The sequence below is a fragment of the Chrysochloris asiatica genome, unplaced genomic scaffold (assembly GCF_000296735.1).
Source record: "Chrysochloris asiatica unplaced genomic scaffold, ChrAsi1.0 scaffold00078, whole genome shotgun sequence".
NCBI lineage: Eukaryota > Metazoa > Chordata > Mammalia > Afrosoricida > Chrysochloridae > Chrysochloris > Chrysochloris asiatica.
Genome location: NW_006408596.1, coordinates 10175160 through 10190416, shown reverse-complemented (window position 1 = coordinate 10190416; position 15257 = coordinate 10175160). Strand labels below are relative to the sequence as shown.

Sequence of the window (15257 nt, the reverse complement as noted above, 5' to 3'; positions counted from 1 at the left end):
ATTTGTATGTGTGTACATATGTGATGTGCTGTGTATGTGGCATGTATGCACACATTTGTATATTGTTCATGTTGGTGCATGCATGTGGTGTGTAATCCATACCTGTGTGCATGTGTGTCTGATGTGTGTGTGCCTGTGGAATGTACACATTTTTGTATTGTGCATGTGTGGTGTATATATTGTCTACACGTGTGTGCTTCTTTGGATGAATGTAAAATATGCCTGTGGTGTGTACACATCATATATACTGTGTGTATGCGTATGTTCATTTGTATGTATGTGTGTGGTACTGTTTTTATGTGTGTGCCTGTGGTGTGTACGCATTTGTGTTCTGTGTGCTGCATATTGTGTACACTAGGGTGCCTTATGTAAGTATGCCTGTATACACATTTGTGTGTGTGTGTGCATGTGTGTGCATATTGTGTACACATGTGTAGTATGTGCATGTACCTGTGGTGTATACTTACTGGTATATTATGTGTGTGGTGTGTACACATTTGTGTACTGTGCATGTGCTGTGTGTGATATGTGTGTGTGTGTGCATCTGTGTATGGATGCCTGTAGTGTGTACATATTTGTGTACTGTGCATCTGTATGTATTGTGGTCATATGTATGCATGTGTTTGTTCCTGTGTTGTGTACATGTTTGTGTATTGTGTGTGTCACAAGCACCGTGTATATGTGTGTGCCTGTGGTGTGTACGCATTTGTGTTCTGTGTGCTGCATATTGTGTACACTAGGGTGCCTTATGTAAGTTCACCACACCCACCAGGTTCACCACACCCACCAGGGTGCCCAATCTACTCTCATGTGCCAGCCTCATCACTCAGCTGTCTTCCTGATTGCGCCATGCACCGAGCAGGTCAGCAGGGAAAAGAAGCCAAGGGTCTGGCCTCTCACCTTCCATGGCCCAGGTGTCTTTTTATGAATCTATGTGCCCCACTGCCTGGCACAGTGCAAAGACTTAAAGGTTTATTTCAACTGACATACAACCGATTGTTTCTCGTCATCTCCGTCCTATTTCTAGCAGCCTCCAGGACTGCTCCTACACAGTTGGAGTTACCCCAAATCTGGACCCAAACCATTTCCAGAAGTCTGCAGATGGTTCAAGCCACAGCTTCAGTCTTCTTCATCTCCTCGGGGCTCTCTTCACCTCTCCACTAGTTATTATTTGGAGACCGAATGGGAAGAGACGTTTCTTTACAGACTTTACAGATTTTGCAGACCTTACAGCTCATTTTCTCCTCAGACTTGGCCGTGCAGTGTGGCCAGAGAGCAACATGGCGCTCCAGGGACACAAATGTAAAGGAAGACCAGAGGCAGCCGGGTCCCAGCCTACAGGCCCACAGGGACCTGGTGCCTGCTCAGACCCTCCAAGGCAGCGAGGAAAAGATGTAGGAGGTGCCCCCTGCCTTCCAGCCAAATCAGAATTCTCCGTCAGTGATGCAACACTGAGTCCACACAAGCTCCCAGGAGGAGGCCTTGGGTCAGGTGAATGGGGAACGTGTAACTGCAGGTTTGGAGTTTACAGCCCAGCCTGAGACACCAGCAAACAAAGGCAGGGCACTTGACGACTGGAAAGTCAGCCAGTGAAAATCTAGCGGAGCACGGTTCCACTCTGAACCACACAGGGTCACCACGAGTCAGACACTCAACAAGGACAGGGGTGCCCCACTGAAGCTGGGTAAAGTCCTTTTCTCTGAAAAAGGCTGCCGTCAAGTCAATTCTGACTCATAAAAACCCTATAGGAACTGCCCCATAGGGTTTCTGAGACTAAATCTTCACAGGAGATGACAGCCTCATCTTCCTCCAGTAGAGTGGCTGGTAAGTTCCAATGACTGACCTCATAGTCCGCAGCCCAGTGTTTACCCCACTATGGCACCAAGTCACCTTCTCTTCTCTTGTTAAATGCTGTCGAGTTGGTTCCGACTCACAGCAAACAGGTATAAGGCTTCCAGGGAGCAACTGGTGGGCTTGAACTGCCAACCTTCCATCTTATTTGAAACTTGAGAAGATTGTTGTTATGTGCCGTGGAGTCGGTTCCGACTCATAACGACCCTGTACAGGGTTTCCGAGGCTGTAAATCTTTACGGGAGCAGAAAGCCTCATCTTTCTCCTGCGGAACAGCTGATAGTTTCGAACCACTGACCTTGCAGTTCGCAGCCAGATTCCTAACCACTACGCTACCAGAGCTCCTTAGCATTCCCAAACTGTTGTATAATTTTCCTGGAACTCTTGAGTTAAGTCTTTGGCTCCTCAGCTACAGAAAGTCTGTTGGCAGCGCCACCTGGTGGCTGAAGGTGACAATACATAGCACTCTCCCTGGGCCTGAGTCCAAAGCAATACCAAAACCCAAAACCAAACCCACTGCCACGGAGTCAGTTGTGACTCACAGCGACCCTGTATAGGGTTTCCAAACTCAGAAATATTTTGGGGAGCAGAAAGCCTCATCCTTCTCCCACGGAGCCACTGTTGGGTTCCAACTACAGACCTTGCTGTTAGCAGTCCACACTTACCCTACGGCAACACCACAATCTTGGTGTCTCCAGCCCACCAACTTCATGGTTCTATCTTTTCTTAAGACCTTGTGGTCCTGTAGGATAAGAAGTAGACTGCTAGCCACAAGACCACTAGTTCAAACCCAATAGCCGCTCCACGGAAGGAAACGAAGGCTATCTTCCCTCATAAATACCTACAGTCTCAGAAACCACCCCCCAGTGTCCCTAGGAGGCGGAATGAATTCCAGGGCCGTGGGTTTGATTTGGGTTTGGTTTCTTAAGAAAGCAAACTGAACTGGAAGAGACATTAAAGCAAAAATACAGCCTGCCACTGAGTCCCTCCGCCTTCCACGGAGGCAGGAGATAACGAAGGCACAAGGACTTCGAAATCACTCATTACCGAGGGCGGCCTGGCAGCCTGTCACGAAGCTGCCCCACCTCATTCCTCCTCCACAAAGTGCTACCCAGAGAAGGGGCCAATAGAAGGGCCTGGGGATGAAGCTACACTGAGCTCCCAGGCCAGGGGTGAAAGGAGTCTGAAAAGTGGGACTCCCCTCCACTCCAACTTGGCTCACCAGGTTCTTTGTGTTATTGGGGGACGGTGACATTTCTGGTGAACTTTCTCAAGGGAGGAGTGCAAATGCTCAGCTGCCACCAAAAGGAAGGAGATGTGAATTCACCCAGAGACACCTCAGAAGAAATGCCTGGCTACTTCCAGAAAGGCAGTCACTGAAAGCCCTGTGGAGCACCACCCTGGCCGGCACACATGGAACCTCCATGAGCCGGAGTCGATGACGGTAAGGCGTTTTCTGTCTGAGTTTGATTTGGGTTTTGCTCTGCTTTGTTGAGCGAGACGTGAGTCAGGAGTGTGGCATGGGGAGTGAGACAGCCTCTGTGCGAGTCACCCACAGAGGACTACAGACTTCTTCCAGCAGGACTGGCAAGCCAACATCCTTGTGCTACCTCGTACTCCAAAGAAACCGCGGTGTGGCCTCACCTCTCCCCAAGACTTCACAGTCTAGTGGGCAACAGACAAGTGGGCACAAAGAACCCTGCATAATGAAAGCACACGCTGTGGGTGAGGCCCGTGTGGGTGCCAGAGGGAGCTCTGCCAGGCACTAGCTGTGCGATCCTGGGAAAGTTACTTAACCTCTCTGGGCATGTCCACATTCTTCATGTTTCTTGCCCTTTCTGTCTGTCTCCCCTCTCCCCACCACACTGCCCACAGGACTCAACAAAGTAAAACTCAAAGCAGACCAACTGGCATCGAGTCAATTCCGACTCATCTTGTTGTTGGTAGGTTCCCTTGAGTCCATTCTAATTCACAGTGACTCTATGCACAACAGAGCAAAACACTGCCCGGTCTTGCACGACCCTGACAACCTTGCTGCCTTCACTGTGTCCATCCATCTCACTGGGCTCTTCCCCTTTTCCATAGACCTCCACTTTACCAAGCATGATGTCCTTCTCCAAGGACTAGTCCCTCCTGACAACATGTCTCAAGTATGAGAGACGAAACCTCACCATCCTAGCTTCCAAGGATCATTCTGGGTATACCTCTTCCAACACAAATTTGTTCTTCTGACAGTCCATGGTACTTTTTTCTTCTCTAATACTATAACTTAAAGACATCAATTCTTCTCTGGTCTTCCTTATTCACTGTCCAACTTTCACATGCATATGAGATTATTGAAAATACCACAGCTTGGGTCAGATACACCTTAGTCCTCAAGCTGACATCTTTGCCCTTGAACACTTTAAAGAGGTCTTGTGTAGTAGACTTGGCTAATGCAATACATGGTTTGATTTCTTGACTGCTGTTTCCATGAGCATTGATAGCAGATACAAGCAAAATGAAAAGTCTTTGGCCACTTTAGTCTTTTCTCTGTTTATCATGATGTTATTTACAGATCCGGCAGTGAGGAGTGTTGTTTTCTTTACACTGAGGAGATCTTCACACAGGTTCACTTACAGAACATTTGTTAAGACTTTTGGTATTGCTAAGTGTCATCGAGTCAGTTCTGACTCCTAGGGAACCCTGTATGGGTTTGAGCCACCAGCCTTGTGGATAGCAGTCCAATGCTTATCCTAAAATCACCCCACCACCACGACTCTGTTACAACTTTCACTTCCTCTTGATAGTCAAGCTTCAGCATCCTCTGAGCGTTCCATCAGGGCCATCATGGGCCACCCCCTGCAGGACCAATCCTTGAGCCTCATGAAACCATCCAGTCATAAGTTATACAGGTGGTGTTAACAAAGGGCAGGGATTTAATCAACACAAGTTTCTGCACCCGCACTTACTGTGAATTCCTCACTCAAGGGAATCACTACAATCAATCCCCAAGCCCCAGCACGAATGGGGTTCAACAGGCTACATGCACTGGCCAGTGAGGGCAGGCACAATGCTGAGAAGGGCAGTGCAGTGCGCGTGTAGCCCTGGACATCTTAGGGCACCACACACCTGTTACTGCTCAATCTCGGGAGGCTGCAAACCACTGGTGCCACAGAGCAGCTGGTGGGTTCGAACTGCTGACCGTACGGTTAGCTGCCCAACACCTAGCCCACCAGGACTCCCCAATAAACGGCCGATTCATGAGAATGCTTTACCATATGTGCCGCGCTCACCGCCCCACAGACAGTGTGCTGAGAGGCAGTGTCTCCGAGGCAGACGATGCCTCCCCAGCCTCTGCCTGTATCTAACCCCTGCCTACAAAGGAAGAGCTGGTCATAAAAGGTCTCCTGGTATTTTAGCATGTGTATCTGTTTTAAAATTCATTATTTTTTCCTTGCTTAGTTTTTTATTAAGTGATCAGCAAACTTAATCTATAAAGAGCCAGGCAGGACATTCTTCAGGCCTGTGGGCAGTCCGGTCTGCCCACTACTCAGAATCAACTTGACGAAACCCAACAACCACAGTGTGAAGACAGAGAAAATCCGTAAGTAAATGAGTACGGTTCTGTTCCAATAAAACTTTATTCATAAAAGCAGATGGAAGCCTGGATCTGGCCCACCTGCTATAGTTTGCTAACCCCTGGCGTAGAAAGAATCCCCTCAGACAATCTCATCCTGATTCCTGGATGACCTGCCTTCCCCTCCCTTCCAGCTCCTAAGGCAAGGGGACAGGTAGATGCTCAAGTCTACCCTCCACCCACATATTGTCACACTTCCTGATCAGAATGCATTTGTTTGCTCCGTCCCTCAGTGAAGCTCTTGGTAGCGCTGTCCTATGAGGGGAAGAGAAGAAGTTGTGGGTTTAGAGTATCAGGCCCGGACTAGGCAAACTAAGTCCCGGCCCACTGGATCCTGGGCCTGCAAGTCACTCTTGGCTGACATCTTGATTTTCTAATCTGAAAAACTGGGAAGGCAACCATCCCTACCACCTGGGGATGTTCCAAAATTAAGTGGTTCAACTCTTAAAATCAATGTGATGCATAAATAACATAGAATTTGCCTTTAGTCATGTTTGTGGCTTCTGCTATCAATTTATAATCAGAGCAATTAAAACAACTGCCAGATAATTGCTCAATGGGGAACACAAAATTTGAACAGGGGCAAGACTTGCTCCCTGTCATCAAGGAAGGCTTCTTGGTGGTGGTGGCATTGATATTACATCTCAGGGCTTCATCAAGTGTTGTCTCAGTCAAGGCAAGGTTTATTGTGGGAAAATGCAGCCCATAAATGTCTCCCTTATGGAAAGGCTGGGAGAAGGGGTGTAATCAACGAGACACTGAACTCTATATTTGAGTACCAGGTACCCACGGCCTGAAGGAAATCACCACACATTTGGTATTTCTCCTTCAAAGCCTTCATGTAAGTCACACGATTTCTTATTTACTGCCCAGAAAGAAAATGCTGACAAGCAAGAGATATAATAATCTCCCTAACTGAAAAAAACTCAAGTCCTGGTATGGTGCTGTGGGTGAATGTGCTGGACTGCAACGTAGTTTGAACCATAAGATGGGCCATTCAAGCTCACAAGCCGCTCCTCAGAAATCGTATACAGGGTCACTATGAGTTGTTGGAACCAATTCGACGGCACTTAACAAATACAACACCTATCCAAAACTGGACTGCTGGTGTGGCTCTGCAGGATCAGCACTGGACTGCGAACCACAAGGTCGACAGTTCAAACACACCAACTGCTCCTCAGAAACCCTGTATAAGGTCAACCACACTCAACAACAACAACAATCCAAAATCAGCTACCATACATATCCAAATATATGTCTTCCTAGACTTTTTTCTGTGTACTGATTCTTAAAACACTAAGTCACATGCAAATGTAGGTAAAATTATTGTTTAAAAGGTACCATTTCTTCCCCTTCCCCAAACAATAGCTTGGCTAATTCTCATCCAACACTGCAAGTTGATATTCAAGAAAATAATTAAATCAAACAAACAGCCACCTGGGTAGGAATCACAAGTATAATGAGCTCGATCTACCTCCTACCCCCAGCAGTACCAGTATCCCAGTACTGGAACACGCCGCCTCTCCATCAAGTCCTACAGACCTGCCCCACGAGGTTTCCAAGGCGGTCATCTTTTTTTTTAAAGTTTTTATTGCGGACTGAGCGATAGTTTACATGGGTGAACATGGCTTTACACCATCATTTCATCCCAATGACTACACTCTCCTCTGTGCATCAGCATTCAACAGTATTTGCTTCCATTCCTTGTTTTTCTTTTTTGTTGTTGTTGGGGGCTGGGGGGTTGTATACAGAAATACTCGGGAATATATAATAATGTAAACAACCAAAGGACACATTCTGCAAGCCTGCCTTCTGGCTGCCAGCACACAGCCCCTCTCTTTCCATGAGTCTAGAGTCCTCAGCTGCTCCCTCTCTCCGTGTCCCCATCTCTGCCTCCATCTCTGGTGTCCCTGCTTCTCTGGATAAGGTCCGGCATTCCACTTGTGCTCTTCGCCCTCGATGGTCCTAGGGTCCTCTGTTTCTGGAATGTAAGATTGACTACGATCCTGTTTTTGTTACAAAACTTCTTCCTTTACAGTGGTGACTGCCGCAGTTAGTCATGATAATAACTGCTCACTATTCAATCATAAGGCATCCTGGAGCAGCACTGTGCATTAGAACTTTTCATAATGACAGAGTATTCTAGAACCGCACTGTTCAAAAGGATAGCTGCTGCTCACATGTTCCACTGAGCACTTGGAGTGCAGCCAGTATAACTGCCGAACTGGGATTTAAGTGTATTTAATTTTCATCAATAAAACTCTAAGTTGCCACCTGAGTCTTGTGGCCACTCCGCTGGACAACAGGAGCCGCAGGAATTGTATCCCTAGTGACCCACAGTGATGAATATAGGAAGGGTGATATTTAAAGGAGGTATATTTAAAGGAGCTTTGGTGATATAGTAGTTTAAACGCTGGGTGACTAACAGCAAGGTCAGCAGTTCAAATCCATCAGCTGCTTCAAGGGAGAACGATGAGGCTGTACACTGTTAGGAAGATTTACAGCTCAGAAACCCTAAGGAACTATGAAACCATTCTCTTCTGCACTATGCAGTCTCTAGGAGTCAGTGGGTTTTGGGTTTGATACATTTACAGAGCAAATGAATAAGCAACGGTCGTGGGATCTCAGTCATGTCAGGTTTCCATCGCTTGCATTGGAGAGTCTGAACATAGCGCTTGGTAGGTGAGTGGGATCTTGTCACCTGCTCCAGTCCGCAGAGCCCAAGAACCTGCATGGGGAGTCCAGCAGTACACAGAAGTCCTGGTGTGGCTTCCAGTGGGCACTCTCTCCTCCTCCAGTTAAAGCCCAATATACAAACAATAGGGCAATCAAGACCAGCTTTCAGCCTTTGTTTCAGTTAGAGAACAATGCTCTCTGGTGGAAGGAGGGTTTCTGATGGGTTTTATTCAGAGCCAAATCCCTGAGAAAGCTAGAGAGCATCCGAGGCTGTCCTATTGTGGGGCCCCCTTGCATTCTGTTTACTCCTGGCTGCCAATGCTTCCATATAGAGATCCCACACTCCAGGTGGAAGAGAAGACCAGGGCAAGGATTTCCTGCCTGGGGGTGTTCCCTGGAAATGAAGACCACTACCAGTTAGCGTAGTGGTTATGAATCGAGCTGTGAACTGCAAGGTCAGCAGTTCGAAACTACCAGCTGTTCCACAGGAGAAAGATGAGGCTTTCTGCTCCCGTAAAGGTTTACAGCCTCGGAAACCCTGTACAGGGTCGCTATGAGTTGGAACCAACTCCACGGCACACAACAACAACCAGTTGCCATCAAGTTGGCCCACCTGCTGGTGAGTCCTGTATGTCAGAGTTGAACTGCACTCAGTAGGGTTTTCAAAGGCTGGTTTTCTGGAAGTAGATTGCCAGGTCTTTCTTCCAAGGAACCTCTGGGTGAACTTGAACTCCCAACCTTGCAGTGAGCATCTGAGCACATTGACCATTTTCGCCATCACTAAATGAGAAATGAAGTCATCCCTCAAACCCAAAGCGAAACTCAGCTAACAGCCACCAACTCTAAAATAAAGCCCCTCCTCAGAAGGAGAAAGAACATGGGCACCTTCCTGATCCGTATTTCCACGGCTTACTTTCTTCGAGAGTTTATCAGTGAAGCGAATACCCTCAGTCAGCGAAGGATCAAGCACCAAGTCCCACTACCCGCTAGAATTTCAATGCCCGTTTCATGGCTTTGGGAAACACTCATTCTGGCTGAGAGCCAAGAATTCCAAGATGAGTACTTCTCGACCTTCAGGAAGTAAAAGTCTGAAAAGAATAAAGCTGCTCATTCTCCTAGGCTAGGTAACACTTTTGGCTAAGGACTTTCCAAGACGGTTAGAAGCCTTGGGGAACCAATTCTCATTTGTGAGGGAAGATGAGAACTTAAAACAGGTCCTGGTATGTCACTGTGGGATCAGCACTGACTGTGAACCACAAGGTCATCAGTTCTAACCCACCAGCCGCTCCTCAGAAACCCTATACAGGGTCGCTATGAGTGGGAACAGACCGCACTTAACAAGAGGACTATTGGAAGAGACCTCGTGTGGCCCTGTGGGATAAAACACTAGACAGAAAGGTCAGTTTGAACCACAAGGTCAGTGGTTCAAACTCACCAGAAGCTCCTAGGAAACCCTATACAGGATCGCTATGAGTCAGAGCTGACTTGACAGCATTTAGTAACTTTGGAGGGTGGCTTGCTGCTGCCCTCTGGTGGAACTCAGTGGCAAGTGCAGCAAACAATTGTTCTATACTTCTTTCAACAGCAGTAACCCTGCTAGGGATATAGTAGATAAACTACACATTGGGCTCACCTACAGGATGAGGGAGAGAGACAAGGAAATTGAGAATCAATGCAAGAGGTGGTCATCTTGCGAGAGAAGCATTCATCCCCCATATTCCTTCCACAGAGTGCAGAGGTCTTGAGGGGAAAGGGTTCCTGGGAAAAGTAAGGCGGGAAGTGTGTCTAGAGGGAACTGAGGCAGCACGGAGAGAAGGGCCCAGCACTGGTGACCTGGCGGGGAGGCACTGGAGGCACGTGGCAGAGCGGGGACTCCCAGTAGGATAGAGGGGTTCTAGAAAAAAGTGAACCAAGAGCTGAAACCGAAACTTTAAGGTTTGAGAGTATCATGTGCAGATCTGCGCTCCAAGTCAGAGACAACTCCCCCAGTGCTCAGCACTCCCAAGACAGATGTGCTGTTAAAGGTACGAGTAGCTTCTCACAGACAGATAAGGGGAGTGAGCATTTACTCAAACACCTTTAACAAGGGTTTTTGGTGTGGTGTTTTTTTTTGCCATGCATATTCTCAACAACAACAAAATACGTAAAAATTTAGAAGAAGAGAAAAATTGAGCCCCTTGGGTTTCTCTAGGTCCCCCAGCAGTCTCTCTGAGGGAGAAAGACGAGGTTGTCTGCTCCCGTAGAGGTCGACAGTATCCGAAACCCTAAGGAGCCGATCTGCTCTGTTCCATAGCGTGGGTCTGAGTCAGAATCAACTGGATGCCAGCACTGTGTGCAGGGTCCAGAACCACACACTCAAGAGACAATGGCCAGAAGCCGCCAAGGGCCTGCTTCTATGCAGTTCACAGTCTAGCGGGGAGACGGATCGATAAGGAAATCCTTCCCACCATGTAGGGGATTGGCTGGTTGTGACTGTGTGCTGTGGACTCAGTTCAAGGTCAGTGGTTCAAACCCACCAGCTGCTCCCTGGGAACCCTGTACAGAGTCACTGTGAATCGGAACCAATTTGACAGCACTTAACAACAACAACAAGAATGCACCAGTCAATTCGCAGGAGAAACATGAGGCTTCCTGCTCCTGTTTCAGCCTCAGAAACCCTATACAGAGTCGCTATGAGTCGGAACCAACTTCTCAGCGCACCACCACCACCAGCCAATCCCCTACATGGTGGGGAGGATTTTCTGGTAGATACCAGTCTCCCAGCTTCACTGCGCTGCAAAAGGTAGGACCATAGTGAGCCCTAAAGAAAAGATGTCCAAGTCTTAACTCCAGCTCTTGAGAAAGTATGCTGAGAAAGTTTCTTCTTTGGGGAAAGCGTCTTTTCAGATGTGATTATGTGCAGGGTCTTGACTGACGGTCATCCTGGACTCAAGGTAAACACTAAAGCCAACAGGTGGCTTCCTTATACGAGAGAGACGCAGACACACGACAGGAATTCCGGCCATTTGAAGACAGAGGCCGAGATGGAGCGATACATCTTCAAGCAGAAGTACTAAGACCACCAGTAGCCGGCAAAAGCTAGCAGAGAAGCGCAGGGCAGAGTGACCCACAGAGCCTTGCAGCCAACCTGGCCTTCAGAACTGCAAGAACCTACGTTTCTGTTGGACTTCGCCACTCAGTCTGTGCTACTTTGTTATGGCAGCCCTGGGCAACTAAAATACCCAGAAAAGTTTCAAAATATAAGGCAGATGATGACTCATCTGTCCATTTGTCTTATTACAGGAGCTGGAGTGTGGCTGTGGTACTGGACACTAGGCCGCTGGTATTTCAAATTCCAGCGGGGTCACCCAGGGTAGACAGGCTTCAGCAGAGCTTCCAGACCAAGACACGCTAGGAAGAAAGGCCTAGGGAACCACTCCCAAAAATCGGTCAATAAACACGCTGTGGGATCACTGGAATAGCTTCCGGTTCGGTGGCCTCAACCATGGACGGAAACATACCGATGGAAGGCAGTTCTGACGGCGCAGGAACAGGCAAAGATTCACCCGGCTGTGCACGGCGAAGTTTCAGTATGAGTTGGGGCCGGCTTAACTACGACCAGCAAAACCTACCTCTGACGCAACCCCACTATTTCCACCGCCAGGCCTTGCCTCCTCGGGCCTCAAGGGTACAAGACCTCCCAGAGCTGCCTGAGCGCCGGGGCTCCCACGTTCCAGACCACCATGTGCCATCCATCTCATCATGCAGGGGGTGAAAGGTACAGAAGTGTTGGGGAGGAGAGCACCCCACCCAGCCCGACCCACACCTATCAGGGCCAGTCTCCACGTGCCCACTCACCGGCCATGTGCACGCTCCTGAGGCAGGAGAGAGAGGCGTTGAGGCGGGCACACTCTTCCTGGTTGGCTCCGTATTTCTCCACAGTCTTGCACACCTGCTCCTCGGTCATGTCCAAGAGCTCCTCCAGACTCAGCTGGCCCGGGCTGATCTCCTAGTGGAGGAAGGGACAGAGAAGGAAGGTCAACTCAGCTGGCCTAGGATGGTCTCCTAATGCAGGGAAGGGACCATGAGGACCACAGCGGTCCTGAAGCGCAGGAGCCCTGGCATGCCTCTATGCTGCCCACTGGTGGCTAAAAGTGGACTCCCAGGCCACAGTGTTTGCATAGTGGTTGAGGCTTGGGCTCTGAGGTTTCTAGATTTTAATCCTAGTGTTGTTGTTACTCATTAGCTAGATGGCCTTGGACAAATCACTTAACCTCTCTGAACCTCACCTTACTCATCTGTAAAAAGGAATGTACATACCTCACTAAAAATTAATAAAAACAGTTGCCTTCAAGCTAACTCGGACGCATGGTGATCTGATGTGTCACAGTAGAACTGTGTTCCATAGGATTTGTAATGGCTGGTTTTCTGGATGCAGACCACCACGTCAAGTCACCTCCAAGTGGACTTAAACCTCCAACCTTTGGGCTAGCAATGCACACAGTCATGTTGTTGTTGTTAAGTACCGTGGAGTCGGTTCTGACTCACAGAGACCCTGCACAGGGTTTCCGAGGCTGTAAATCTTTATGGGAACAGAATGCCTCATATTTCTCCCGTGGAACCGCTGGTAGTTTCGAACTGCTGACCTTGTGCTTGGCAGCCCAACTCATAACCACTATGCTACCAGGGCTCTTTGCACACAGTCATAAGTAAGCACATATGTATAACACACAATAGTTGTTGGTGTCATGTGCCATGGAATCGGATCTGACTCATAGCAACCCTGTTTAGGGTTTCTGAGACTGTATATATTTATAGGAACAGAAAGCCTCGTCTTTCTCCCAAGGAACCTCTGGTAGTTTTTGAACTTCTGACCGTGGAGATTAGCAGCCCGACTCAGTAAGCACTACACTACCAGAGCTCCTTATAAATGGCAGAAGTTCCTTACACCACTTCTGAGCCGCTCCAGGGCAGGCCCCTATGTTCTTCCCCACTGAACAGCCCCCATACCGCCCACCCATCTCAGTAAGTACTTTCTAGAGTAGAGAGATTTGTTCAAATTCTAAGGGAGAACTCAGAACAGGGCCAACTGGGCTCATGGGTCTCGTGTTGGCTGTTTTCCTCCTGGTTTCCCCTCTTCTCTGGCACCACAATCAAGAGCTCATACTGGGCTTCCCAAAACCCTAAAGGGAAAGCGACTTGAACTAAGTTGATGGCTTGAAGCTGGAACTGTGCCTGAGCCAAGGGCCATGGGTTCTGCGTGCTCAGACCAAGTGGAGAGACTAGAGTAAGCACAGTGTGGGGAAGACAGAAAAGAAGAATATTCCTTCACTACCACCAGCATCCATCGCCCCCTTTCCCAAAACAGTCTCTCCCTAGACAGATCCATCTCGAAATCATCAAACCTGGGTATCCACAGCTTTAACTATACATGCAAGCAAGAGCCTTCATCTTACGGTACTTCAGTTTCCAAACGTGTTTAAATAAATTCTAGTACTTACATAGAATCTATTTAGGAAGACTGTAGAATAATTGATAGATTTGAGTTGTGGTGTTGGAGAAAACACTGAAAGTACCATGGACTGCCGGAATAACAAACAAATCTGTCTTGGAAGAAGTGCAGCCAGAATAGAATGATCCTCAGAAGCCAGGATAGCAAGATTTTATCTCTCAGACTTCAGACACGTTATCTGGAGAGACCAGTCCCTGGAGGAGGACATCATGCTTGGTAAAGAGGAGGGACAGAAAGAAAAAAAAAAGAGGAAGACCCCCAACAAGATGGACAGGAAGATGGCAGCATCAATGGACTGAAATATGCTAACAATAGTGAGGATAGTGCTGGAGCAGGCAGTGTGCACAGGGTTGCTGTGAGTAGAAACCAACTCAACAGCACATAACAACAATGTTGCTAAGTGCCTTGGAGTCACTTCTGACTCATAGCAACCCTGTATGGGATTTCCAAGGAGCAGAGGGTGGGTGTGAACTGTGACTTTGCAGTTAGCAGTCCAGTGCTTATCCTATAGCTCCACACCAGGACAAACAGCAATTTCAAATACATTTGGTCTAGCACTGTAGAATACACTGGAAGATAAGCACTTGACTACTAACCACAACGCTGGTGGTTCAAACCCACGAGCTGACCCTTGGAAACCCTTTATAGGGTCTCTGTGAGTCAGGCTGACTGGTAACACCTAACACCAATGCACAGCTACTGTTGTGAAGTATCTCTGCCCTCTTGTAGCCAGGTCTGTGTACAGAACACAAGCCCTGTATTCCCCACATTTGTTGTTGTTGTTGTTGTTGTTGTTGTTAACCGCAGCTGAGTCAGGTTACAACCCATAGCGACCCTGTAAACAGTCTCCAAGGAGTAGCCAGTGAACTTGAACTGCAGGCTTCCTGGTTCATGCGGACTTTGCAGTCGAGTGCATTAACCCACAGCGTCACACCAGGACTCCATTCCCCACATATGTAAGACTAATAACCAGAGAGAGGAAAACTGCATCAGCACAAAAATCCTATTAAAAAATGAACTGCAGGGAAAAGGTTAAAGCCTAATCAGGAGACTTCCAACTCATGAAGGTAGGAGACACAGAGAAAACAACTGAGTCATTTAGACACTTTCTCAAACTGGGGCATCTTGCACATAAACCCGCACAGAATATGGGAACACTGAACAGTTGTAAATGAAGAAAGGTGTGCAACAAGGTTGTATTCTTCCACCATACTTATTCAACCTGTATGCTGAGCAAATAATCCGAGAAGCTATGAAGAAAAACTTGGCATTAGGACTGGAGGAAGACTCATTAACAACCTGCGATATGCAGATATGCAAATGATACAAACTTGCTTGCTGAAAGTGAAGAGGACTTTAAATATTTACTGATGAAGATCCAAGAACACAGCCTTTGGTATGGATTGCATCTCAATGTAAAGTAAACAAAACTCCTCACCACTGGACATTCTTATCAACAGAGAAAAGATTGAAGTTGTCAAGGACCTCATTCTTCTTGGATCAACTACCAACACTGACGGAAGCAGCAGTCAAGAGTTCAGACAACATATTGCATTAGGCAAATCTGCTGCACAGGACCTTTTTAAAGTGTTGAGGGAAAGAACAAACAAGATGGCGGAT

The 15257-nt window shown here is 47.8% G+C and overlaps 1 protein-coding gene across 1 annotated transcript in view; it reads right to left on the bottom strand.

Annotated features, from left to right (window-relative positions):
* The window catches only part of KSR2 (kinase suppressor of ras 2), a 479616-nt gene that overhangs the window by 349069 nt on the left and 115290 nt on the right, over window positions 1-15257 (bottom strand). The window contains exon 3 of the mRNA XM_006865465.1: window positions 11984-12134. Coding sequence (XP_006865527.1) covers window positions 11984-12134 — 151 coding nt within the window. The remainder of the gene's footprint in view (window positions 1-11983; window positions 12135-15257) is intronic.